The sequence below is a fragment of the Physeter macrocephalus genome, chromosome 4 (assembly GCF_002837175.3).
Source record: "Physeter macrocephalus isolate SW-GA chromosome 4, ASM283717v5, whole genome shotgun sequence".
NCBI classification, from domain to species: domain Eukaryota; kingdom Metazoa; phylum Chordata; class Mammalia; order Artiodactyla; family Physeteridae; genus Physeter; species Physeter macrocephalus.
Window position 1 is genome coordinate 72,690,813 of NC_041217.1, and position 27,202 is coordinate 72,718,014.

Here is a 27,202-nt window from a genome sequence, read left to right on the forward strand (position 1 = left end):
ATACAAAAGTCCGATTTCTATACTAGCAACAAACAATTACAAAGCATAATTTTTATAGGATATCATTTACAAAAGCAACAAAAACAATGTATCTATGAATAAACCCAACAAAAGATGTGCAAGATCTGGACACATAAAATAAAAAACCTCTGGGCTTTCCTGGTGGCGCAGTGGTTGAGAGTCTGCCTGCCGATGCAGGGGACACGGGTTCGTGCCCTGGTCCGGGAAGATCCCACATGACGCGGAGCGGCTAGGCCCGTGAGCCATGGCCACTGAGCCCGCGCGTCTGGAGCCTGTGCTCCGCAACGGGAGAGGCCACAACAGTGAGAGGCCCCCGTACAGCAAAACAAATAAATAAATAAATAATAAAAAACCTCTACTAAAAGACATTAATGAAGACCTAATAAAAAGATATCTATTCCTTGCTCATGAATTGGAAGACTCAAAATCATAAAGATGTCAATTCTCTCCAGATTGATCTACATATTCAACACAATGCCAGTTAAAATCCCAACAGGTGTGTGTGTGTGTGTGTGTGTGTGTGTGTGTGTGCAACTTGAGAAGCTTGTTCTAAAATATGTATGGAAAAACAAAGGACTAAGAATAGCCAAGACAAAAGATAAAGAAGAAAAATAAGGAAAATTTGCCCTACTAAATAATCAAGACTTTTTCTAAAACTATGGTAATTAAGTAGAGTGGTGTTGGCACCAAGATAAATTGTCCAGTGGAACTGAATAGACAGCTCAGAAACAGACCCATATACATAAATGGGATGTTGACACATGACAAAGCTGGCATGACAGATCAGTTGAGAAAGGTGGGGCTGGTCAACAAAGAAAACTGGAAAAAAAATCTCAGTTGTACGTAAAAAGTAAAATTGGATTTCCTACCTCACACCATAAACAAAAGTAAATTCCAGAAAGAATAAGGATTAAAATGTCAAAAGCAAAACTACATATTTTTAGAAGTAACAGTAAGTTAATATATATTCGGGTAGGAAAAACAGTATAAGTATTTATAAGTTCAAAGTTAAGTACATCTATTTATCAAAAAAAGAAAGTGAAAAGGCAAGTTACGAATGAAAGAAGAAGTTTGCAACACGTATTACTGACAAAGAATTAGTATCGGAGTATATAAAGAATTTGACAAACAATCCACTTTGAAAATAGGCAAAAGTGACTATGAAGTGACTATTATAAAAATGAGCCAATGTTGGGCTCTGTATATAGCCCCCCAAGTTGTTTATTTCTTCACAGCAGGCTAGGACCAATTAGCTCAAAAGCCTGCCTGCACTAAAGTCAAATTTTTATATATCTAGTTGTTTTAAGCATAGCCCAAATAAGCAGATTTTTAGCCATTTAGAGCTTCCTGCCTGCCATGCATACTTCACCAAAGTGCACCCAACATCTGCTAGTCATAGATAAGATAAATCCTGTGGTTATAGACCCCAAGCTGCTGCTGCCCTTTGGAGCTTTCTGACCCAGAGGCTCTCTGTTAGGCAGCTGAGCACATCACATAAACATGTAAGTCCCCTCTCCTCTGGGAATTTCCTTGTCCTCTCCTTCCAGATGCCTCCCCTCCCTGCCCCTAAGTAGTCTCTGAATTATCAGGTTCTGTGCGGGACTTCCCCTGCCTGCAAACCTGTCAAAACTTGTCCAAATAAAGCTTGCCTGTGCTACTGCCACCTCACAGTCATGCGTTTTTCCTTAATCTGCCTTGAAACCCCTGAATGCCCTACACTGACATTTCATAGAAAAAGAACTACAGATAAAATATGTAAGAGATGTTTAACTTCAGGGATATGCCAATAAAGCCAGGATGAGACACCATTTAACTCCCATTTCATTGGCAAAAATCAAGAAGTCTCAAGTATTAGGGAAGATGTGGATGCTAGTAATTGCTAGGATTGTAAACTCGTATAACCACTTTGAATAAAGATTTGGCACTATCACACAGAGTTGAACACTGACATACCCAAAACCCATCAATTCCACTCCTAGGTAAATATACCCAAGAGAAAAGTTTGTATGGAGGAACCAAAAGGCAATGCTCATAGCAGCACAGTTGGAAAAAGCAAAACAAAAACAAAAACAAAAACAACCAACTGGAAATTGCATAAATATTCAGCAGCCAGAGAATGGATAAATAATGGTACTCACAAAATGATTTGTTATATAGCAGTGAAAATGAATGAAATGCAACTTCACTCAACAAGAAGAATGAATCTTAGTGCTATGGTCAACATTTGTGTTCTCCCTCAAATTCATATGTTGAAATCCTAAGGCCCAATGGATGGTATTAGGAGGTGGGGCCTTTGGGAAGGGCTTAAGTCATGAGGGTGGAACCCTCATGAATGGGATTGGAGTTCTTATAAAAGAGACCACACAGAGATTCCTAACTCTTTCTGCCATACAAGGAGAACTCTGCCAATAGGAAAAGGGCCCTCGCTATAACATGCTGGCACCCTGACTTCCAGCCTCTAGAACTGTGAGAAATAAATTTCTGTTTAAAAATCTGGTATTTGTTATAGCAGCCTGAATGGACTAAGTAACTTAGGAACGTGTTTGTTAAAATAAAAGTCCAGAACATTAGATGAAAGTTCAAACACACACACACACAAAACTAATTTTAAAAAAACATAGTGTTTAATAATGCATATAACTGTAAAAAGAAATTAGAGCAATTTAAAAGTTGTGTAAACACAAATCAGGTTGGAGGTTACTTCTGAGGGGAAGGCAGAGGTAAAGGATGGCGACCACTTATAAGTACATTAAAATTATTGATAATATTTTAGTTCTTGGTTGGGGTAGCAAAATGGGGAGTTAAAGGTGATGTTCATTATAACATTTAAAAAATATTTAATTTGAACGTGCCATACAAGGAATACTGATTATAGGGTATTATTAACTAATTCTGTGTACTTGATATCCATTTAAAAAAAAAAAAAAAAAGATGGTACCCACATACCGTCTCAGGCCTTCCGGCCCAACTACGTTATAAATGACTGAGGAGTTTAATCAAGGCCATGAGCAAAAATGTAGCATCCCAAACCAAAGTACCTACTCCCCACCGTGCCTACGCCAACGCCATTAACAGACCAGTAAAAACCCAAGGAAGGCAGCTACAAAATCCTAGCTTAACTAGGACGCAAACAAAAGAGGGAGGAATCACGTGGTGCTCCCTCCCACGCCCGGCGCGCCAATGATGTCACCAATCCGCGACCGGGCCATTGATTCCCGACTGAAGGTAGAGAGGGCTACGTGGTGGGGGAGGGCGGGGGGAGGGTCCCGGCGCCACTGGCAGTCTCTGGTGTCGTGCTGTGTCCCGGAGAATTACAAGACCCGGTAAGAGGCTTTTCCCTTCCCCGCTATCACCTTCTGTGGCCTGAACGCCCGGCTCGCGCCGCCGCTCCAGTGTCCGGCGCTACTGGAAGGGGGAGCGCAGGGGCGCCCGGGTGGGCTCTGAGTGTGGCCGCAGGGCCAGGTCGGGAGGCGGGGGTCGGGGACAGCGGCGGGGCTCAGCAGCCTTGCGGGGAGGCGGGCGCCGGGGGCCAAGTGCTTGTGTGCGGGTGTTTGTGCTCCCGGGTGTGCGCGGGTGTGGGCGGCGGAGGCTGCGCACGGATGCTCTGGCGCTCGTGCCAGCCGGAGCCGAACAGCTGGGTACCAAAGGCCCTTGTCTCCCTCTCGCCAACTCCCTCCCCTGGGGGAGAGTGACTGGAGAGCTAGGCGCCTGGGACTCGTTTAGGTCCGCGCCTTCCTGCGCCTTCTCCCCAGACTGCATAGGCCCGCGCCTCATCCCTGGGATAATATCCGCAGCCCTTGGCGTGCCTTATACAGGGAAAGCGTAGGCGTCCGCGGTGGAGAGCCCACTGCGGGGTCACGGCCACTGCGTTCTGCCTCGGTCTGGCCTTGGTGCAGGAAGCCTAGTTGCGTCACCTCCCCTTCCTTCACATGCTTGGCTTGATTCTTGGGTCCCGCTAGAGGGTAAGCCTGCCTCAGGTGTGCGGTGTTGGTGTCAGAGTTTGGGAAACTTGCCTTTCAAAGAGGCATACGCACCTGTCATTGGATTTTAAACGCAGTGTCGGGGAGTCCCAGCCTGCGGTTGGGGAGGGAACAGAGCCTAAGCTGCTAAGGGAGAAGATTTGCACACAGAGGCCTACTCAGTGGCTGCTGTTGGAGAGGGAGGCCGGATTGCTAGAACAGGTCACTGGGAGCCGAGAACGTCGGAGCAACAAATTGTCGAGCAAATGCGAGTGATGATGCCAGTTTCTTTCTTTACTAAAGAAGGCCCGTTCCCATCGTTTCAGGGATTTTGAGATATCTTTTCCGTTATTTCATTATTTCACAGACAGCTGCGTGTTCTTGCTGTATGGGAGGCAGGGAACAGAGTGGAAAGGGGGCATGACTTTTGGGAGTCTGGTCTGCGTTTACCAGCTGTGTGACAGTGAGTGAGTTATTTAACCTTTCTACTCCTACTTGGTCTTATCTACAAAATGAGGATAATTTTATCTACCTTGCAGGGTTGTTGTCAGAATTTGAAGTGTCTAGCTATTATTAGTAAGGGCCCAGCACCCATGACTTGAACTTGCTCCCTTGCTGAAGGTTTCCCATTGGTACAGCTGCTTGAAAAGCAGGGGAATGTTTTGCTATTCTGTGTGCTTGCTATTCTGCCAGATATGATAAAGCAGACTTGGGGTGGCAGGGGAGACTCAAAACCCATAATCTCTCTACAATAGACCATAACATTTTAGAACTGGAAAAAACCTCACTTTACTCTCTTAATTATAGCTTCTCTTTATTGAGCACATGCTATGTGTGTGACCCTGTACTGAGCTCTCAACATACACTAATTTCTTTAATCCCTCCGGCAGCCCAGTGCTATAATAAGTATTATCCCCATTTTACAGATGCAGAAGGTGAGCTTAGCCAAGTTCCTGACACTATTTAATGGCAGAGCTGAAACTTGAACCCAGGCCCTCAGGCTATGTAGGGTTTGGGTCTTGTTATTTCTCAGTGACTAGAATCCTGGCAGTGTGAGGTGTAGTGGGGGAAGGGAGGCATAAGCAGAGTTTAGAGGGCCGGTATTTGCTGTAAGAATAACATCTCAAATTGTCCAGTGATAAATTACCTTTTATTTTACATTTTACCCAGCATTGTCCAGAAGCAAGATTTAGCCTTTTCACCCAGGGAAAAAGGAAAGGCTCATGGGCGCACAGTGCTGGGATAGTGGGCAAACAGTAGGTATTTGGTAAATGTCTGTGGAAAGAAAAAAAAATCTTGAGGTACTGTTAGGTCTGCCAGAAAGAGACCCATTGCTAACACACAGTTTCCTTTAAGCTAGCTATTTTTATACTGTAACACAGTGTAATATGAGCATCTTTCTGATTCATGGATTTAAAGATTTGAAGCTGTGTTTCAGACCAAGACTGGTATTATCTGTGACCAACTGATTTGAGTTTATGTGAACAACAGGGTCTGAGCCCCTTTTGGGCTTCTGTAGTGATCTCTTGAGATACAGCAGTTTATTTTGCTATAACATCTGTTAGACTTGGACCATAGTGGGTACAGCTGCTTGAGTTAAGTTTCCTGGAGAACACTGGATGATGGTTTGGTATCAGGGATAAAGAGTTCAAAATATTAAGTTTGTCACAAAATTAAGTATTTGAGAAAGATCTGTGACGGATGTGCATTAATGTGGTAATGGTAAATGGGTTTTAAACAGATGATATTCTTGGTGTTTTTGATGAGCCATTCTATGTTGGTTCTCAGTCTGAAGATGACTTAGGGCTGTATAATGAATTATTAGGAATGCAGAAAGGTTTATATAACCCATCCATATAGATTGTGACAAGTAAACATTCAGTTCCTCCACCCAAGGAGCTTTCATTGCTGCTTCTATACCCTCACAGATGCCTTGAAGCCACCTATTTCATCCTGTTTATCAAACTTAATGGGAGAGACCCTTTAACATAATTTATCCTCCCTTTCCCTCTGTACCCCACCACCACCACACACAGAGTGAAGTTCTCTCCCCAGAAGGGGGTATATTAATCTAGTTGCAAATGGCAGAAACCTAATGTAAACTAACATAAGCTTTGATCATTTAACTAGGAGGTCCAAATGTGAGCTTCAGGCATGACTGGATCATGAGGCTGAAATGATGTCATGAGGACTCTCTTTGCCCTGCCTTTCTCTGCTTCTTTTTGTTTATTTCCCTCATTCTTTCCTTCTGTTTTCTCCATACATACTGAAAAAGGTGACTCTTGGCAGCCCCAAGCCTATGACCTTACAGCTCTCTTCTAGCATTGTAAACTAATCATGTGGACAAGGAGCTAGGGATGCCATGTTTAGACAGATCTGTGTCACAGGACCACTTTTGAGATGAAGGAGTAAAATTTCCTTCCATAACCACATGGGATGGGGAAGTGCAGAGGTACTAGGCAGGTGAAAACAACAGATGATTACTGTTAAGTGTGTGTGTATACATAGGCATATGTGCTGACATGTGTGCTTATATCCCACTTCTTTGAGGCCTTTCCAGAGCCTTCCAACTGGAATGGATCCATGTGGTTTTGTTTGTCCATCACACGTTGTTATTTTGTTGTGGCATTGATCATGTTCTTTTCACCCCTTCCGCTCCTTTGCATCTGCTGTTTGTATGTGCACGCGTGTACACACTCACACACACTGTTTTGTCTGACTGACTTCCTTTTGGATTCAGGTCATGATTCTCTTCTCAGAAGCCTTCCTTGACCTCCATCAACAAGGAAGTCACATCCCCTGAGCACAACCCTACTGTGGATTTGATTTCTGTTGGATAACTGTCTATTTTCTAGTCAGTTCTCCACTAGACTGAGAGCCCCTTGAATACAGAGGTGCTCTTTGCTTTGTATTCCTTACCTCCTTCTTAGCTGCATTATTTTTCTTCTTAGCACTTACAACAAGTTGACACTGTATATTTGTTTGTTGCCTGACTTCTCACTAAAACATCAGCTTCATGAAAATAATGAGGAAAGGAATTTTTATTTTATTTACTGCTGTATCTCTAGGGCCTAGGATGTGCCTGGCACATAGTATGTGCTTAATAAATGTTTATTTATTAAGAGAGAACCTCTCTCCCCATGTGCATCTGAACCTACAGAGGTAAAGGGTCAGGCCCCAAGGAGCAGCCACCTGGAAATTCCACCCTGTGAGATATTTCACCCCCCTCAAACTCTTCTGAACTATGATAGGTTGTATATTAAGGCTTTTTTTGGTAGTTTGAGTCTTTTTTTTCCTTAGAGTATTTATCTTTTTTTTTTTCCTAATTTTTTTTATTTTTGGCTGTGCCAGGTCCTCATTGCTGCACGCGGGCTTTCTCTAGTTGCGGTGCGCGGGCTTCTCACTGCGGTGGCCTCTTCCTTTGAGGAGCATGGCCTCTAGGAGCGCGGGCTTCAGTAGTTGCAGCACGCGGGTCCTAGAGTGCGCAGGCTTCAGTAGTTGTGGCTGGTGGGCTTAGTTGCTCCGCGGCATGTGGGAATCCTCCCGGACCAAGGCTCGAACCCGTGTCCCCTGCATTGGCAGGCGGATTCTTAACCATTGCGCCACAAGGGAAGTCCCGGAGTATTTATCTTTAAAATATTCCCTTGAGTGCTTACACTGTGCCAGGCATGGTTTTAAGTCCCTTAACAACTTATTCTTTGACTGGAGTTTGGGGATCAAGGTTGTGAACTTTAAAACTTTTTTTTTCTTTTTAAATACAAAAACACTCAAAAGAGGCTAAAAAAAATCCAAACTAGAAAATTATAAAAGAAATGACACCCCTCTCCATCCAGCTCATCTCACCCTCCAGAAGTAGAGCTACTACTAGTAGCTTCGTGTGTGTCTCCTCCCTTACCTTTTCTTAGGCTTTTATAGTCAAAAGCTATTAAATAAAATACACTCCATCTTGTTGTCATTGTTTGATTTTCACCCAGATGCAGCCATGTTCTACATGCTGATCTGCACCTTTCCTTTTCCATAGCTGTCTTCAATGTGCTTCTGCTGCACCCACCACTACTCCCCAGGGAGAGCACCCGTCCTCGGGGTGAGTGGGATAGCCGGATGGGGGACTTGCAGCCCAGAGTGCAGTCTGTCCTTCAGGACAGGGGCTGCTTGGGTGTTCTTCTTCTGCCCTCTCCCAGGGAGGGCCCAAATCCACATCCATCTTCCTGGGTACTGTTGTGCCTTATCTTATCTTAAGCTACCCATGCCACACCCACCCCCCCAACAAAAATAGCAGAGGGGGGATACCCTTTTGTTTCTTGTTTTAACACACAAAAAGTAGTTCTCATACAATTAGAGGCTTGAGGTGAAAGGGCTATTGTTTAACTCCACACTCACCCACAAACATCTTGGCCCCCCGCTTCTACCCAGCTGCAATACCTTCTTGTAGTGCTTAGTCCTCATTTGCTTCCTAAAAAGTGAATATGAGTTTATACTGCAATGCCTGACCATTCGCTGTGCCTCTGTCTCACCCTGCCTTCTCCAGGACTGGGTATTTTAACTGAAAGAGGAAAATCTTAGCTAGATTGAAAAACAGTGTCTCATTTTAATTTGCTTTTTTTGTTATAATTGTTTGAACTTTTTTTTTTGCATATGCATATTAACCATTTTTATTTCCATTTTTAAAAATCTGTTAATTCCTGATTTTGTCTATTCGCTTATTGTATCTAAGTGATTTTTTAAATAAATTATTCAAATACTCTAAAAAATATGAGTATATGCTGATTGTAAGAAACAAACAAAAAACTCTTATTTGCTGTAAATATTCTTCCAGTTGGTTGTTTGCCATCTAATTTTGGCTTTATCATTAAACATACAAAACCTGTTTTTCATTCTTCTGCAGACAAATTTTGTCCTTTTTGATTTCTTCCTTTGCTTGTAAGCTTAAAAATATTTTTTCTTCATTTTGTGTTCTAAAGGTTTGCTTTTTGACATATGACTTTGAAAAGCTAATATTCAGTTTTATTTCAGATTTAAACAAGATATTTGATGAAAATATTGTACAATGTTTAAAATAAAAGCAGTTTTAATTAGATAAAGGTCTATGTTTTGTTTTTTTGTAAATTTATTTATTTATTTTTGGCTGTGTTGGGTCTTCGTTGCTGCACGCGGGCTTTCTCTAGTTGCGGCGAGTGGGGCTACTCTTCACTGCTGTGTACGGGCTTCTCATTGCGGTGGCTTCTCTTGTTGCGGAGCATGGTCTTTTGGCGCGCAGGCTTCGGTAGTTGTGGCACACGGGCTCAGTAGTTGTGGCTCGTGAGCTCTAGAGTGCAGGCTCAGTAGTTGTAGCGCACGGGCTTAGTTGCTCCGTTGCATGTGGGATCTTCCCGGACCAGGGCTTCAATCCGTGTCCCCTGCATTGGCAGGCAGATTCTTAACCACTGTGCCACCAGGGAAGTCCTATGTTTTGTTTTAAAGATACTTACATTAGTGCATATGTATCATTTATTTTTCCTTTTTTAAATTTAGCAGACTATCAAAGCTTGCTCCACAAAACTGAGTTCGAATGTATGTATAATTCTCATCATTTTAATGTTCTTAAGCGCTTCCATAAATTGCTTCATGAGATGTTTATCTGTTGCTGTTGATCTGGTTTAAGGAAGCACTCTTATTCTGTTAGCAGCTTCTTGGTGTATAGCCAAGATGATGAATTTCGACTCTTCCAGTTCACCTGTCTCACCATTTCCCTAAGTCTCTTTTTGAGATGTAATTATATACAGTAAAAATATTTAATGAATATGCTATGGTATTCATTGAATACCATTCAGTAAATTTTGACAAATACATATACCCATTTAATCACCATCCAAATCAAGAAAATAAGGATTTCCATCACCCCAGAAAGTTCCCTCATGCACCTTTCTAGTTACCGCTGTCCCCAAAGGCCACCACTGTTCTGATGTCTATCACCATAGATCAGTTTGCCTATTCTAAAATATCATATAAATAGAACTACATAATATGTACTTTATGTGTGGCTTCTTTTAGTGAGGTTCAGCATGTCGCATGTGTCAGTATCCACTGTATGTATATACATTAGTCATTTATTCATTCATCAGTTGGTGTGCTTTGGGGTTGTTTCCAGTTTGCGGCTATCAAGAATAAAGCTCTAGGAACATTCTTTTTTTTTCTTCTTTTTTTTTAATTGTGGTGAAAAACACATAAAATTTACCAAATTAACCTTTTTTTTTTTTTTTTTTTGGTGGTACGCGGGCCTCTCACTGTTGTGGTCTCTCCCGTTGCGGAGCACAGGCTCCTGACGCACAGTCTCAGCAGCCATGACGGGCCCAGCTCTGCGGCACGTGGGATCTTCCCGGACCGGGGCACGAACCCGTGTCCCCTGCATCGGCAGGTGGACTCTCAACCACTGCGCCACCAGGGAAGCCCCAAATTAACCATTTTTAAGTGTACAGTTCAGTAGTATTATGTATATTCACATGGTGAAAAGTTCAGATCTCCAGAACTTTTTCATTTTGCAAATCTGAAACTCTGCACCCATTAAATAACTCCCCCTTTCCCCTTCTCCCTACCCCTGGTTCCATAAACATTCTTGTATAAGTCTTTTTGTAGCCATCTCTTTTCATTTTCCTTGGGTAAGTACCCAGAAGTATAGCAGCTGAGTCATACATAGGATGTTCACATATTTAGCCTTAGAAGAAATTGCCAAACAGTTTTCCAAAGTGGTTGTACCATTTTACATTCCCACCAACAGTGTATGAGAGGTCTACTTGCTCCATATCCTCACCATTAGATATTATGAGGGGTTTTTTTTTTAGTTTTATTTTAGCCATTCTAATAGCTATGAAGTGGTATCTCATTGTGGTTTTATCACAGCATATCTTAATCATTTATTTACATGGCTATTTCCATTATTAGACTGAGCTTCTTAAGGGCAAGGTTCATGCAATACATAGTTATCTTTTTCTTATTAACTTTCCCCCTTTATTTTGAGTGTGATAGATGCTTTATTATAGAAAACTTGAAAATTGAAGAAACTACTAAAATGAATATCCCTGGTAACCCTACTTCTCAGATATCATTATTAACATTTTGGTGTCTTTTGTGCAGTGTTGTGTTGGTTAGCCCACAGATAGGGCAGTTCAAGGGTAGATTGATTCAGCAACTCAGAGTTGTCCCAGCCCTCTACTCTGCCATCCTCAGGGCATCATTTATTCATAGCAAGGAACCTTTATGACAGAAAGCCCTTGACAGACTTCCTTTGTGTTTTGTTGGCCAGAGTTGTATCACATGTATCACTGGCAAGAGGAGTGGAATTGCCAAAACCAAGTTAGATTAGACTAATCACAGTCCTCCCTCTGGGTCTGGGGAGGGAGCCTGGCCTTCTCAGATGAATGTGGACAGAATCAGGGTTCTCTCAGAAGGAAAGGCAGAGTTCTAGGGTAGGCACTCAGCACTGTCTGCCACTTGGGCATATTGTTTTTCAAAGCCGAAATTGTTCTGTATTTAAATTTTATGTCTTTCCACTTATTATGAACTAAACATCTTCCATGACATTAACTCTCTGTAAATGTCACTTTTATGTATTGTACAATTTACTACTGTACCAGAATCTACTTGACTGTGTCTCTAGTTTTGGACAGTAAATCTATTTTCAGTTTTTTGCTATTGTAAACAATTCCATAGGGAGCTTAAATTTCTGTACTAGATTTCAGATTATCTTCCTCAAGGTAGATTTTTATGATTGGATCATTAATTACACTTATTAATAATTATGTAGCAGTATGATTACATATTAATAATGATTGTTGATTATTAAATGAGGTGTGTTTTTTTTGTTTTTTTTTTTTTGTTTTTTGTGGTATGCGGGCCTCTCTCTGTTGTGGCCTCTCCCGTTGCGGAGCACAGGCTCCGGACGCGCAGGCTCAGCGGCCATGGCTCACGGGCCCAGCCGCTCCGCGGCATGTGGGACCCTCCCAGACCGGGGCGCTACGCGGGGCTCTACACTGTTGTGGCCTCTCCCGTTGCGGAGCACAGGCTCCGGACGCGCAGGCTCAGCGGCCATGGCTCACGGGCCCAGCCGCTCCGCGGCTGTGGGACCCTCCCAGACCGGGGCGCGAACCCGGTTCCCCCGCATCGGCAGGCGGACGCGCAACCACTGCGCCACCAGGGAAGCCCTAAATGAGGTTATTAACATATTTAAGACTTCTGACACACATTGTTAATTGCTTTGTAAAAAAAAAAGCATCTTAGTCTTACCATCATAGGGTAGAATGCCTGTTTCTCCTCCTTTCCTTATTTTTTTACTTTTCTCCCTCCTCTTTCTTTCATTCAATCATTAATGTATATTCCTTTGACAGATATTTGTTGAATACCTTTTATAGCCAAAGCACTGTGCTGGGTCATGGGGGGTACAAGGCTAGTACTGCTCAGGACAGACAGACAAAGATCAGGCAATTGTGTAACTACAGCTACTGATAAGGATTATGAAGGAAGCTTCCTAGGGTTATGGATACTATAAACTCTATATGCCATCTGGCATAGGGACAGGACTGGAGGAGAAAACAGTCTATGACTTGGCTTTTTCGAGGCTGCAAGAGTGCTCTGTGGCTATTGGGCAAACAGGATGGAAGGTGCCTTTTGTGAAGTATGGGAGGATAGGCTTGGCTGGAGAGTGGGAGTGCACAGCCGACCTTGTTATGGACTTGGGCCTTTATCCCAAGAGTAACATGTAGCCAATAAAGGGTTAAAGGATGGAGGTGGTGGTGACCTAACCATCTTTGAGAACATTTTGGAGGGGGCCAGAAGGGATTCCTAGAGTCCAAGATTAGATTGTGAAGGTAGCCATGGAATCTCCCCACCTGACACTGGGTCATTTTTTTTTAATTGCTAATTTTATGAATGAAAACGTAAAACGTATTACAAGTGTAACTGAATATTTCCCCAAGCATTTGACAGGCATTCGCACTTCCTTTTTTGGGAATTGGCTTTTTATCTACTGCAGAGTTAGTGGGGGCAGTGTAATGGCCAAGAGCACCTGCTCTGGAGCCAAAATGCCTGAGTCTGAATCCTGGCTCAGCCTGTTACTGGCTGTGTTATCTCAAACAACTTTGGTCTACCTCAGCCTTTCATGCTGTAACATGGGGATGGTAACAGTGTACCTCTCTCATAAGGTGGTTGTGAAAATTAAAAGATAAAGTACAGGGACTTCCCTGGTGGTCCAGTGCTAAGACTCCGTGCTCCCAATGCAGGGGACCTGGGTTTGATCCCTGGTCAGGAAACTAGATCCCACATGCATGCCGCAACTAAGAGTTCGCATGCCTCAACTAAGAAGCCCGTGAGCTGCAACTAAGACCCGGTGCAGCCAGAAAAATAAATAAATAAAAAATAAAAGATAAACTACAGTGCTGGCCCATATGAGCGCTCCATATGTACATGCTGTTTTATCTAGGTATGTGGGCTTTATATATACACATATACATATTAACTCTGTCCTGTGTATGATGTGTTGTAACTGTGATTCCCTGTCCATTTTCATTTTTTTATTAATGTCTTTTTAAAAACTTTTTTCTGTGAACATTTTCAAACATCACATCACTATTTTGAAGTATAAAAATTTATCTGCAGTGAACAGATGTCAGTCTTCTCCTTTGTGATGTCTTCCATTGCTGTGAAACAGGTCAAGTCATACACAAAGACTTTGGTTTTTAGTGTTTTTATTTAAAATACTTCACAAATAATCCTTTAATCCATTTGTAATTTATTTTGGTTTATTACTGTAAGGCAAGACTGAATAGATCTTTCTTTCCTAAAAGCCTATCAATTAGCCAAGGTCCATCTTCCTTCTTCCCCTCACTGCTGCTTTTGGCTTCTGTCATGCACTGGATCTGTACACACACTTGGGTCTATTGGGGGAAAAGTGGTTCTGCTCTATTAGGCTGTAGCTCCATTCCTGTATTATACCAGTACTGCTTTGATTTAATCAGTATGGCTGTCCTCTTTTTAAAAATATTTTGGCTATTCTTGCCTGTTGTTCTTGCACTTGAACTTTAATCATTTTATAAGCTATCCACTCCTTACTGCCCCTAACCTCATTAGGATTTGCAACAAACTGTTATTTAATTTGGCACTAATTGGCATTCATAAACTATTCTGCCATCACATTTGGAGCTGGTGTATCCTTCTATTTAAGACAGGTATTCCTCAACAGAGTTTTGTACTTTTCCACATGTAGGCTCTTCACATTTCTTATTTCATATTCCCAGATGTTTCCCTTTTCTTTTTTAATGTTTTATTTGCTGTTAAGAATATAGTATTTTTCATACAAGGAAGGGTTGTGTTCTGTATATTTCTCTTATATCCCGCCATATTCCTTAACTGATGGTGGTCCAAGAGTTTTCATTTCATCTTCTTGGATCAACAAGGTTATGATATTATCATCTGCAAATAATATTTTTCTTTCCTTTTTTAATAGTTTATCTCTTATTTCTGTTTTGTGTTATAGAATATGCTAGGATTTTCAAAATAATGTTAAATACCATATTTCTTTGATTCTAAGACCATTGTGCATAAGAACATGCTATCAATTCAATAATAGCTTTTAGGGGCTACTAGTCAAAATATACCGATATATAATGTAAATGCATGTAATTCACATCCCAATATCAGAAATGTTTGGAGTACATCTCAGAATTGAGGAGATAAGATAACAGTGGTAATGGTGGCCCTCCTTATTTTATTTCTTATTTTAGTGGGAATGCCTAACTATTCCATTTTAAATATGATATTGGCCGTCAGTTTATGATAGGTAGTCTTTCTTATATTACAGAAATATCCTTTTCTTCAAATAAAACAAAAAGCTCTCGTTCTGCTGGACAGTAATGAGAAGGCTGTACTGTTTGGTTTAACAAAAAAGTGGAAATTGTGGCTGTGCACATCGTCTGTGCCAGCTGGTCTGCTGGTCTGTTGCTGCCTTTTTCCTTGATAGCCCCAAATGCAGAAATCCCTGGCTGCACAGCAAGGTCTGTGCTAGTCCTGTACCCGGAGCTCCCTGATGTGCACAGCCTGTCGAGGATGGTGTATTAGTTTCCTACAGCTGCAATAACAAATTACCACAGATTTGGTGGCTTAAAACCATAGAAATTTATTCTCTCACAGTTCTGGAGGCTAGAAATCTGAAGTCAGTTCACTGGGAAGAAGTCGAGGTGTTGCAGGGCTGTGCTCCCTCCAGAGCCTCTACGGGAGAATCGGTCCTTGCCCCTGCCAGCTTCTGGTGGCTGCCTGCATTGCTTGACTTGTGGCCTTATCACTCCAGCCTTCAAGGCCAGTGTCTTCAAATCTCTCTCTGCTACGTCTTCACTGTCTTCACTCACCGTCTTCACGCACCTTCACCTCTGTGTGCGTAGATGGAAATTTTTCTGAACTTGTCGATGCTGAAGGAAATGCTTTTAAAGTCATATGTTAGGAATAGCAAAGCCTTATTCATTCCCTTTGGGAAGAAGATTGTGGTCACCTGGAAATAACTCTAGGTCAATTCTCAGAAAATCAATACGCTGAAATTCAGTTCCACAAAAGCCCCTCAACCTTGCCCCCTCGCACTGTCCCCCGGTCTCCTCCTCAATCTCCAGCTCTTCAGCTTCAGGGAGATGGGCAGAGTACATTTCCTCTAATACTGTTGTGAAGAAAGAGTAAAAACTGGTAAATTAAGACTAGAGAGCTTAAAGAAAAAGGTAAAAGTCAGCATATTGGTAGTTTAGTAAATTGGTTCTTCAGGGAATTGGCCACTTGGCAAGTCAGCTTTCTGCAATTGGCTGTTGCTGAAATCGGCCCACTTCCCCAGGAAGCACTGCAGAACTTGGAGGCAGAGGCTGCCCTCGGGCCTGCCTAGAACAGGACTGCACTTGTCCCCTCTGCTTCCTACAAGCCATGGAGATGGGGACATTGCCCTTGCAGGAAGCTGGGATTGAGCCCAGCTACTCATAGGCTAGGTCCTGGGGTGAGAAGAAAGAGAAGGCAAGAGTGAGAGGGAAGTCCCCCCTTTGGACTCTGGCTCAGCGGAACCCAAGTGTGGCCCAGTAGCTGAACCTCTTTGCTGGCCAGAGCCAAACTAGACGTCAGTCAGGTACTGCATGCCAGACCAATCTAGCATGGAAGAGGTGGTTTCAGGGTGTCAGGACTTACTGCATGAGACCACAAGCTATGTAGAGTCATCCTGTGGGGTGGTTATGAGACTAAACGTACATTCCCTGTTTAAACTTGCATGTAAAATATTCAGCACAGGCATGTTAGCCATTATTAGTAGTATTGTTTTGACATTATTACTAATATATCTTTAAAATATGGTAATACTTATCACAATGCCTATAAATGGTTGATAAATACCATTTTCTTCTTTCATTTACTGGGTAACTTTGGGTAGAGGCACTTAACCCACTTCTGGAGACCTCTTTCTTCTGGGGGTACCTGAGGCATCTCTTGCTTTCTTGTAACTTCAAAAGCCATTCTTCATTAACCTCAATAGAATATAAATGAGCATAAAGACAGCTGTGGGGCACTGCTCAGCCAGTTGAGCAACTTTGCTATTCTGCCTTATAGGTTATCAAAGCAAGTCGGGTTATTATAGGAAGACCCTGTAAATTGTGAAAATTATGTTCATGTGGCAGTAGCTGTTTAGTGGAATAAAAAACCCAATGATAATATTGAAAGAGAAACAACAAAAAAAGGAAGGCAATAAATTTATGCCTAGCAACTCTATGAATTGCTTGTTATGTATTTCCTAGGAGTTAAGATAAGAACATGAGTTTATTTTTGTACAGATCCTATTCTAAAATAGTGCCCTAGTACTTAAAAATACCTCAGTAATTCATTACTTTTTTGATAATGTGTTGCAAGTTCAGTAGCACACATTCACAGTCAGTACATTTCTGTTGCAGTATCTGCTGTATGAGCAAATATTGAAGGAGTTTGCAGACATCTGCTTTACAGTAGGTAGATAGATGATCCAATTGGATGTAGCCCATATGTGCAGTAAAGTCTGGTTATAGGAAATTACAGACTAAAAAGACTATTGTTGTAAACATGCACCCCTGCACACAGTAAGGTTAAACAGAATATCCGCAAGACAAATTAATCATTACAAAGAAGACTAACAGTTATATTTATAGTTTAAAAGAAAGAATAGCAGGGACTGGAAACTAAAACCAACCCAGTAGCCCAGATGATAATGCGTCCTTCCCCATAATTGGTGAAGTCCAGGCCCCTGAAGGCACACATGGAGCCAGAGCTTGGCAGTGTTATGTGGCAGCCAGATTTCTGAGAACACTGAATGGGGGGCTTTTTCTGTAATACCTAATTTTAGATGGTAACTCTTAATCACCTAGGTGATTGTTAGCAAGTAGCCCTAGGTAGTATGTTCACAGGAGGTCTTGCATTTGGGGTTACTTCACAGCTGAGCAGCAGACACTCACAGGCTCCTGGGGAGGTGAGCCCCAGTGTTAGGAGAGCTGCGCCTGTGTGTCCATGGAGGCTTTATGCACAGGGGAAACAGCAAGGGTGGACACCAGTGAATTAACAATGGAGATTTAGGGGTAACTTTGACAGTGTTTGCCATCTGTATTTTCTGAAACTTTTTGCAATCAACCCGTTACTTTTGGTTAATTTTTAAAAGAGCTTCATCCAACTCCTCAGGCCCCTACGATAGAACAGCACAAAGACTGATGTCACCACCTCACAACCCTGTGGGAGCTGAAACAATCCCTGATGGGGAGGAGATGAAATGTTTATGAATAACTCTCTGCAGTTACTCGAGCTGCTGAGATTAAATGACAAGAGCAGTTGTTGTTCTTTCAAGGCATGAACCGAACCTCTGTTTAGGAAACATATTTCCCCTCCCTGCTTCACCCCTGCATCCTAGGTTCGATTCACAGCCATGGAGGCAGCAGCGGTGCAGCTTCCCGTGCACAGTAGCTGTGATTACTGCTTCTCTGGATCTTCTTTTTTTTTTTTTTAATTTTTAAAAATTTATTTATTTATTTGGCTGTGTCAGGTCTTAGTTGCGGCATGCGGGATCTTTCATTGTGGCACACGGGCTTCTCTCTAGTTGTGGCGCGCGGGCTCTAGAGCGCGTAGGCTCAGTAGTAGTGGCGTGCGGGCTTAGTTGTCCCGCGGCATGTGGGATCTTAGTTCCCAGACCAGGGATTGACCCCGCGTCCCCTGCATTGGAATGCAGATTCTCAACCACTGGACCACCAGAGAAGTCCCTGGATCATTCTTGTAGAAGGGTTAAAGGCTTTGGGATTGTTTAGCTTGAAGGCAAGAAAGCAGAGGTAAGACGTAACTCATTTCATCATACTTAAATGAAAAGTAGAACATGGAGAGGTAAGCTGGAATTGCTACAGGGAGAGTTTGCTGTTGTTTTTAACCTTTTAAAATTGTGAAGTACAGCACATACATACAGAAAGGTACATAAAGCGTCAGTGTATAACTTAATTATTGGAGAGCCATATATGTGGCCACCACCCAAATCAAGAACTAGAACATCACCAGCACCCAGAACATTCCTTCCCAGGCAAAACCCCTCCTCCCTCCCTAGAGATAACCACCGTCCTGTCTTTTATGCAGTGTATACTGTAGTTGTTTTGCCTGGTTTGGGACTTTATGTAAGTGGAACAATGTAGTATGTATATGGCTTCTTTCACTCAGTGTCATGTTTAGATAATTAGCCACCTTGTTGCATGTGGTTATAGTTCTTTCATTTTTGCTGCTGTATAATATTCTATCATAGGCAAATGCCACCATTTATCTATTTTCCTTTTGATGAACATTTGGGTTGTTTCAGGTTGGGAGCTATTACGAATAATGCAACTACCAACTTCTTGTATGTGTATCCTGGTCTAGGAGTGGAATTGCTGAATTGCAGGGCGTGTACATTCACACCTTTCCCAGGTTTCCTGTGGCGACTAGGAGCTGCTCTGCTTTCCCCCCTGCTCCCACCTGCTCTGATCAGATGGTTAGTGTGCCTGTTTGACGGATGGACAGTAACTCACTGAGGCTTTGCTGTGCATTTCCCTAACATGATGAGATTGAGCACTGTTTCTTATGTGTGCTGATATTTTTAATTTCTTCTTGTGACATTCCCGTGTCACTGTTTTGCCCATTGTTTTTTCTACTGAGCAGTCGGTTATTCAGTCAACTAACTATAACTCTGAAGGTCACTATGCAGGGGATGTGGGGATGTTCCCTGCCCCAAGGAGTATACTTTACAGCTCTAAAGGCAGATACTTAAACAAGTAGTTCATAACATTGTGATAATCGTTGACGCATCAGTCTCCTCCACTAGGCTGACTGTTAGCTGAAGGGACAGGACTTTTATTTGTGTCATGTCCTCAGTGCTTTACACAGTATCTGGCACACATTAGGTGCTTAGTAAATAAAGTCTCTGTTAAATGAATGAATGAGGCATTTTTGGAGGATGGTGAAAGTGCTCTAGTAGGGGTAAGTGTTGAGTAAGAGAGAAGCACAAAATAAGGAACCACGCACAAATTGCACCCACTCCCCCACCCAGAGTGGGGCAAAGCTTCCCTAGGAGGTAATATTTGAAGCAGATCTTGAAAGACTTTCACCGGAAGCAGTGGAGGAAGTACATTCAAGGCAAAGAAATAGAATGCGCAAAGGCATGGAGAGGGAAACTACATGCCACACTAGAAATGAGAAGTTGGGGAGGGGGGCTAACACTTAGGGTGAATGGAGTGAGAGGACAGTGAGAAAGGGCATCAGCTGGAGACAGTGCTGTGAAGGGACTGCCTTGTAAATCTCATAAGCGGTTGTCGACTGAAAAAAATGCACAACCTAAAAGTTGAGAGTTATGTTTTATTTGGTGAACAAAACTGAGGACTTAAGCCCAGGACACAGCATCTAAGATAACTCTGAGAGGCTGCTCCAAAGAGGCAAGGGAGGGAGCCAGGATATATAGGAGTTTTTGCAACAAAGACCAGGTAGTCAGAACATCAACAGATTACTGTTAATTAAAGAAAACCAGATATATCCTGTGTTTTCTCATCCTGAGTTCCCTCAGGGCTCACTGTCGTGGTGGCTGTAATATGATGGCTTGATGGCTGCAACATCCTTTGTTTACTGATATGGCAGGCAATATTTTTCATTCACACAGTGGGGATAAAATTGAAATTAAATACAGAAAAAGAAGTTTCTCACAGATGAGGGGGGAGGGGAGCTGTTGAGCAATAGAATTGATCTACAGAATCTTTTCCTAGACATCTTGGACAAAACAGAGCAGATATAAAAGCCTGATCATGAAGTCCATTGATAACAAAAGTTATCTTTTGGAAAGCCATGGTGTAACCTGATCAAGTGTAGAGTGACTTTCCGCAGTCAGACCTGGATTTAGCAGCAGCATGGTCCCAGTGGAGCCTCCATTTCCACATCTGTAATTTGGGAATAATGCCTACCTGGCAGAGGTGTTGTGAAGATTAAGGAGATAAGGTGGGTCTTCCCTGGAGGTCCAGCGGTTAACACTCCGCACTTGCACTGCAGGGCGCACTGGCGCGTCCAAGAAAAAAAGAGAGAGATCAGGCCTGTAAAGGATTTGACCCTTGCCTGGATGGTGGATGCTGAAAGGTGGGATGGTTTTATGATGTAGATCCTTTACTGTTCAGTTGCTGGTATCATTATCTTGCTACTATATACTGGCTGTTAAGTGGTCGCGTCAGTTAATATGCTAGAGTATGAGTAAAGTCCACAGTGAGTACGTAGGTCACGTTAGTGTGGACCTGGGAGTAAGAGGACAGAACCTGAGGCTGTTTCTCCAGCGCTAGGCTTCGCAGGGTGGCTTTGTTCTCCGTTTGAAGGCCGTGAGGGGAATAATGAGCTCAGTATTTATAGCTGTTTTCCTAAAAAAGAGTATCTTGCCCAGTTCTCATGCAAGGACGGGATTAAACTTGTTACCGGAGTGAAACCAGACGGCTCACGCTAGCTTTGCCCAAGCGCCGCCCCTCGGCCAAACTTTCCAAAGAGGGAGGTCCTTCTGAAGAAACGAAAGTGAAATTGAACCGGAGCCATTTCACAGCCCTGCTCCCTGCCTGCCTGGGTTTGTCCCGATTCCAGAGGCGCCTCTTGGGTCTTGGAGGCTGACGACCCGCGTTGGGAAGGGTCCCTCTCGGGGAGGGTCACGGCGGGCGGACACCGGGACATGCCTCGGGCGCGCCATGGACCCGAGGCAGGTAAGCCGCTGGGGTCAGATCCCAGAGCGGGCCACCTGCAACTTGCTCGCCCTGGCTCATCTTATACCTCCCTACGCTCCTGTTTTCATGCATGATATATGCGCATTGTGTGTGTGTGTGTGTGTGTGTGTGTGTGTGTGTGTGTGTGTGTGTGTGTGAGAGAGAGAGAGAGAGAGAGAGTGTGTGTGTGTGTGTGTGTGTGTGTTTTCTTGCCAAGCAAAATTTATGTTCTAGGAATTTAGGAATTTGTATCTTGCTAATTAATTGTGTCGAGCAAGGCGTGGAAGAGGGTTTGTGGGGAAAATGCACTCCCCTCCCCCCTTCTGAGGAACAAGGCCTGAGCCCAGGTCAAGACAGTCCCCCTCTGCTTCTCTGCTAGGACCCCATGGCTGCCCACGCCTCCTTTAGCCCCACTTGGACAACATGCTTTACTTTTAGCGTCTCCGCTCCTTCTTAACCTGTAGGAGAAAGTTTATAGTGGCTTTATTCATTATCTCTAAAAACTGGTATATCAGTATAATGGAAAACTTCTCGGCAAAAAAGGGCAGTAACTATTGCTATATGCAACAACATGGACAAATTTCAGATTCATGATGTTAAGCAAAAGAAGCTGGACTCAAAAGACTGCATACTGTATGAATCCATTTAGATGATATTCTGGAAAAAGCAAAGCTAAAGACAGAAGACAGATCAGTGGTTGACAGGGGCTGTGTGTGGGGAAAGGAATTGATTGCAAAGTGCATGAGAAAACGTTTTTGGGAAATGGAAATGTTCTACATCTTGATCTGAGTGGTAGTTATAAGGCTGTGTGTGCTTTGAATCTATATGGTCAAAACTCATAGAATTATACACTAAACAGTACATTTTACTGTATGTAAATATACCTCGATTTTAAATATTTATAAAGTATATGTACACACGTATATATGTGTGTGTGTGTGTGTGGTATGTATACATACATATGTGTGTGCATGTGTATATATATTTTTCCCTTCTTTAAAAGGATTAGGGACACCTGACTTACAGGAAAAGCATTTCTTTATGCAAACCAATATATTACCCTTTGGAGCCCATGCGGTAAAGGTGGGGGGCTTGTCTCTTAATCCTAAATATATGAGAATAGATTAAAGTGAAATTTTGCAGAGCACTGAATGTTAAGTGGCTTGTTACATAGTTTGTATAGTATATAGGCATGAAGTTGGGTGAGTGGAGATGTTGAGGGATTTAGGAATGATCACCATGGAGGTTGGTTTCTCACTTTCTTTGCTCTCACCTGCCATTCAGTGGCTCTCCTCCAAATGGCTGTTCTCAAGTGGTGGTTTGGCTTGGTTTCGCTTTTAGGAGATTTTAGGGGGTATAAAGAAAAAATAATCTCCCTCTAATTTTTCCCTAAAATAACTATTGTTAACAAATTTGTGTATCCTTTTGAGTCCTGTGAGCCAGGCACTTACTGTCTGTACTCACATATACCTCGGCCCCAGGTGGGGGTAGGGGGGTTGTGTGCAGCAAGAGGAGCAAGAAAAGAGATGGAATTCATGTCTAGTGATGTCTTGTTCGTGCAGACATTGGTTCAGGATCAGCTTTGTTCCAGGTGCTGCCTTAGGTGCTAGGGATGCAAAGATAACTGAAGTGTAGTCCTTGTCCCCCAGGGGCTTACTGTCGAGTTGACTGCAGCCCCCCATCAATACTACATGGGGAATATTGAGAGTGGAAAGCTGAATATAATTTCTAGGGCACCTAATAATTGTTAATCACCTTTCAGACACACTACAATCTATATGTGCCATTTAAAAAAATCAGTAGCTGGGCTTCCCTGGTGGCACAGTGGTTGAGAGTCCGCCTGCCGATGCAGGGGACACGGGTTCGTGCCCCGGTCCGGGAAGATCCCACATGCCGCGGAGCGGCTGGGCCCTTGAGCCATGGCGGCTGAGCCTGCGCGTCCGGAGCCTGTGCTCCACAATGGGAGAGGCCACAACAGTGAGAGGCCCGCGTACCACAAAAAGAAAAAAAAAAAAAAAAAATCAGCTATGATAAAAGGTAAAGTAAGTGGTGTAACAGGTGGTGGATGGGAGGAGTTCAAGGAGCGGAAACTCTCATGGAGGGGGGGAGTCGGAAGTCTCCTGAAGAAGGTGGCATTTAGAGAGATCTGTAGCGAGTTGTAATAGGTGGCAGGAGGGGGAAAAGCAGGCACGTTGCACTGGAATGTAGTGGTGGTGAAGGGAACTGACCATGAGATCCAGGCTGAATGAGGAGGTGTGTGAAGCCAGAATGGAGACAAACCAGGGGTGCCTGACCCGCAGCTACAGGGGTGGAGGTAGAAACAGGAAAGTTGCTGGCTGAGAAGAGCAGGAGTCTGCAAACTGTGGCCTGCGGGCCACGTGCAGCCTTCCCCTTGGTTTTGTAAAGGAAGTTTTACACTTTGCCTGTGGCTGCTTTTGTGCTACAGTTGAATGCCCCTCCGGCCCTTTACAGAAAGTTCACTGACCCTGGAAAAGTTTCAGGGTTTGAGGTTTGATAATGACCTGGCTCAAGTAACAGTGAGATTGAATGAGGAGCCAGTTATGTGGCTGAAAAGGTGGAGGTGGCCATCATTGGAGCCGCAGTAAGGAGATGTGCAGCGAGCATGCTGTGAGCTTGACCAGCAAGAGTGCTAAAATCCCCTCATTGTGACAGGGGGCAGGGGTTGGGGAGTAGAAGGCTGAAGTTATTGAAGAAAGGCTGCCTGCAGGTCCCTGTAGCCTTCAGGAGAATCAGACAAGGGGAATGTGAGCCTGAGGAATCACTGTTCCTAGATATGCAAGCCCCGGGGTCGGACAGCAAGATATTTACTGACACCCCCAGGGTCCCTTTTGTCCTTAGAAAAAAGGCACATGGTTCTCGTCCTTCAGTGTGGTGCCCGGGCTTGGAAGGGACACTGGGCACTTCTACCCAAACCACCAGGCTCCCCTGGCTGTGCGAAGTTGGCAGCGTCTCTTCCTGGACACCTCAGCCCTAGCCTCCCACACCCCCTTAGCTACTTCCCAATAGCCGCTTCCACAGCGTGTCTTCAGAACCCCGTTCTGTAGGCCACAAGCTATGCCATCTTCTCTCAGACCGCCACCCATTTACCAGAACGGCGAGCACTGTGACTCTATACGTTTTGCTTCCTGCTCTTCCATCTCTTCCCTCTGTCGGGTCCACAGGTAGTACTTATGAGGTGGGCGGGCCACCCTAGCTAGGTCACAAGCCCCCGTCTCACTTGCCTTCTCAGCTTATTAGGAATCAGGTGCAGCCCTCACACCCACCCCAGGCAGGGGGGAGGGACAGGCTCGCTGCTGCAGTCCTAATTCACTTTCTTTTCCATCTTGTTCTGCAGGGGTGTTCCCTCTACAGATACCAAACGCATCCCGTTCAAGGCTATGAGCACAGCAAGCTCAGACACCAGCAGCCAGGGCTGGGATCTTATCCTAATGGTTTCCGGCTCCAGCAAATAGAGTTTCTCAAGGGGCAACTCCCAGAAGCACCCCTAATTGGAAAGCAGGCACCATCACTGCCACTGTTCCTCCCTGGACTCGGGCCAAGGTTTCCAGGACCACCTGCCAGAGGCGGGTACCTTGAGATCCCGGGTGTTCCCAGGGGCGTGCCTCTCAGAAGCCAGGTGCTCCCAAGAGGGTTCCAGCATCCTTTCCCACGTGGCCGGGTTCGGCCATGGAGAGGTGTTGATAGGCTCTCCTCACGTTTCCAGGAACTGACTATCAGCCAGGATCAGGAACAAAGGATCTTAGAGCTCTTGGAGGAGCTTGGGGAAGGGAAGGCCACCACAGCGCATGATCTGGCCAGGAAGCTCCAAACCCAAAAGAAGGAAATCAATCGAGTTTTATACTCTCTGGCAAAGAAGGGTAAGCTGCATCGGGAGGCAGGAACGCCCCCTTTGTGGAGACTTTCAGTTCCGGTTCAGGCTTGGAACCAGCCCAGCCAAGTAGCGAGAGCAGACAGTCATAGCCAGGGAGCTCCAAGCTCAGACTTCAGTTTGGAAACTGAAGACAGAAGCCTCACATCTGGCTTGGAAGATCCTCCTGAGCCTCTCGACATGGCTGAGATCAAGGAAAAGATCTGCGATTACCTGTTTAATGTGTCCAACTCCTCTGCCCTGAATTTGGCTAAAAACATTGGCTTCACCAAGGCCCGAGATGTGACTGCCGTGCTGATTGACTTGGAAAGGCAGGGGGACGTCTACAGGCAAGGGACGACCCCTCCCATATGGCATTTGACCGATAAGAAGCGGGAGAGGATACAGATCAAGAGAAACACGAACAGCGTTCCAGAAACCACTCAAGCTGCTATCCAGGAGACCAGAAAAATCGCAGAGCTCCCCACCTACAACTTACCTGCGTCAGATGCCTCAAACAGCATGGTCACCACAGAAAAAGTGGAGAATGGGCAGGAACCCGTCGTAAAGTTAGAAACTAGGCAAGAGGTCACACCAGAACCAATAAAACTGAAACCACCTATTCATGACAATGGCCCCTCCAAAACAGGGTATGTTGACTTTGAAAATGGCCAGTGGGCCACAGATGACATCCCAGATGACTTGAATAGTATCCACGCGGCACCAGGTGAGTTTCGAGCCATCATGGAGATGCCCTCATTCTACAGTCATGGCTTACCACGGTGTTCACCCTACAAGAAACTGACAGAGTGCCAGCTGAAGAACCCCATCAGTGGCCTGTTAGAATATGCTCAGTTCGCTAGTCAGACCTGTGAGTTCAACCTGATAGAGCAGAGTGGACCACCCCATGAACCTCGGTAAGAGACCACCCAGGATTTGTGCCTAAGGTTGGGGTCAGGCACTCTTGCTCCTGATGGAGTCTCGGCTGACTCGTGAGCAGTGCCAGTTGGTGGCCCCTGTCTTTTCCCTCTTTTTTTCTGGCTGTGGGCTGAATCACCCTTGTCTGGCCCTTCCTCCACATCTTGAGCAGGGAATGTAGACCTCGGCCCAGCCAAAATGTTGGCTGAGCAAGGGGGAGGTTGGCAGCCTTGGCTAAAATGAAGCTTCTTTGGAGATGATTAGCTGCCATGTGTCAGTGTTATGCCTGCCTCCTAAGGCCAGAGGTAATGAAGACTTGACGCCCTTCCCGCCCCCTTCCATGTGCCGTCCTCTCTCCCCCCCGAGCTGAGTCCCTCAGGGGGTGCAGGAACAGGTGGGTAGCGGCAGGCTGCACACAGAGAGTAAGGGTGGGTTGTGCTGCTAAGTAGCAGCGGGTCCAAACCGCACCTCCCCACCCCGCTCCTGCTCAGCTCCCGTAGGAAAAGGATGCTGTAGAGTGCACGGCTGCCTGCCTGTTGAAGGTGGTGGTTCTAATTTTACACACCGCCTCTGCACAGATGGGTGGGCTAGCACTTGCTGCTGCTCCTAAGCTGTGAAATCAGAAATTACCTCACTCAGACAGCTGGCCCGGCCCTGCACCATAGGCTCTTCCAAGCCAGCAGACAGATTGAGGAAGACAGGTGGGCCCAGGAGCTGCTGCAGGGCCTAGCGGAGAGCTGAAACCACTGAAGCTGAGTGACCGCACGCCAGTGGGGCAAGCAGAGAACCCCACTAACCTTTACATTAACCGTAGGCTGGTGTCTCAGGGTAAGGATTCCCAGCGGTGACCCTTCCTCCTTATCCTGACCGTCTTCATGACACTGAGATGGCATTGCAGGAGAGCTGTTAGGAAGAGGGGGTGCATCTGTCCAGAAGCTGACAGGGCCAGGACTGGTGTGCTTCTATCTGGGGTAGAGACTGGATGGCCGTCATTCTCTTTCTTCTCCCACCATCCCCCTTCCCAGAGTTGGGGAACAGCAGTGGGTTTTGTGGTTAACCTTTCTTTGGACTCCAGCTATAAGAAACATTGATGCCATGCTCAAATATTTCAGAAGACCCAGGAAATAAGAAATTTGACCTACTTTTCTAAATGAAATCCCAGATTGAGCAAAGAGCTGAACAAATATGAAAGCTTGAACAGA

General features: G+C 44.4%; 1 protein-coding gene across 7 annotated transcripts in view; it reads left to right on the forward strand.

Moving 5' to 3' along the window:
* Nucleotides 1-3,188: 3,188 nt before the first annotated feature.
* The window catches only part of ADAR (adenosine deaminase RNA specific), a 40,686-nt gene continuing 16,672 nt past the window's right edge, over nt 3,189-27,202 (forward strand). For 2 of the 7 annotated variants that reach the window (XM_024116033.3, XM_024116034.3), the window contains exons 1-2: nt 3,189-3,246; nt 24,570-25,999. In XM_024116033.3, coding sequence (XP_023971801.2) covers nt 3,202-3,246; nt 24,570-25,999 — 1,475 coding nt within the window. In that variant the 5' untranslated portion in view covers nt 3,189-3,201. Of the gene's footprint in view, nt 3,247-3,276; nt 3,345-21,042; nt 21,215-24,569; nt 26,000-27,202 lie in introns of those variants that run through there. The other 5 variants (XM_007118538.3, XM_007118540.3, XM_024116035.2 and 2 more) reach the window with 5 other exon arrangements.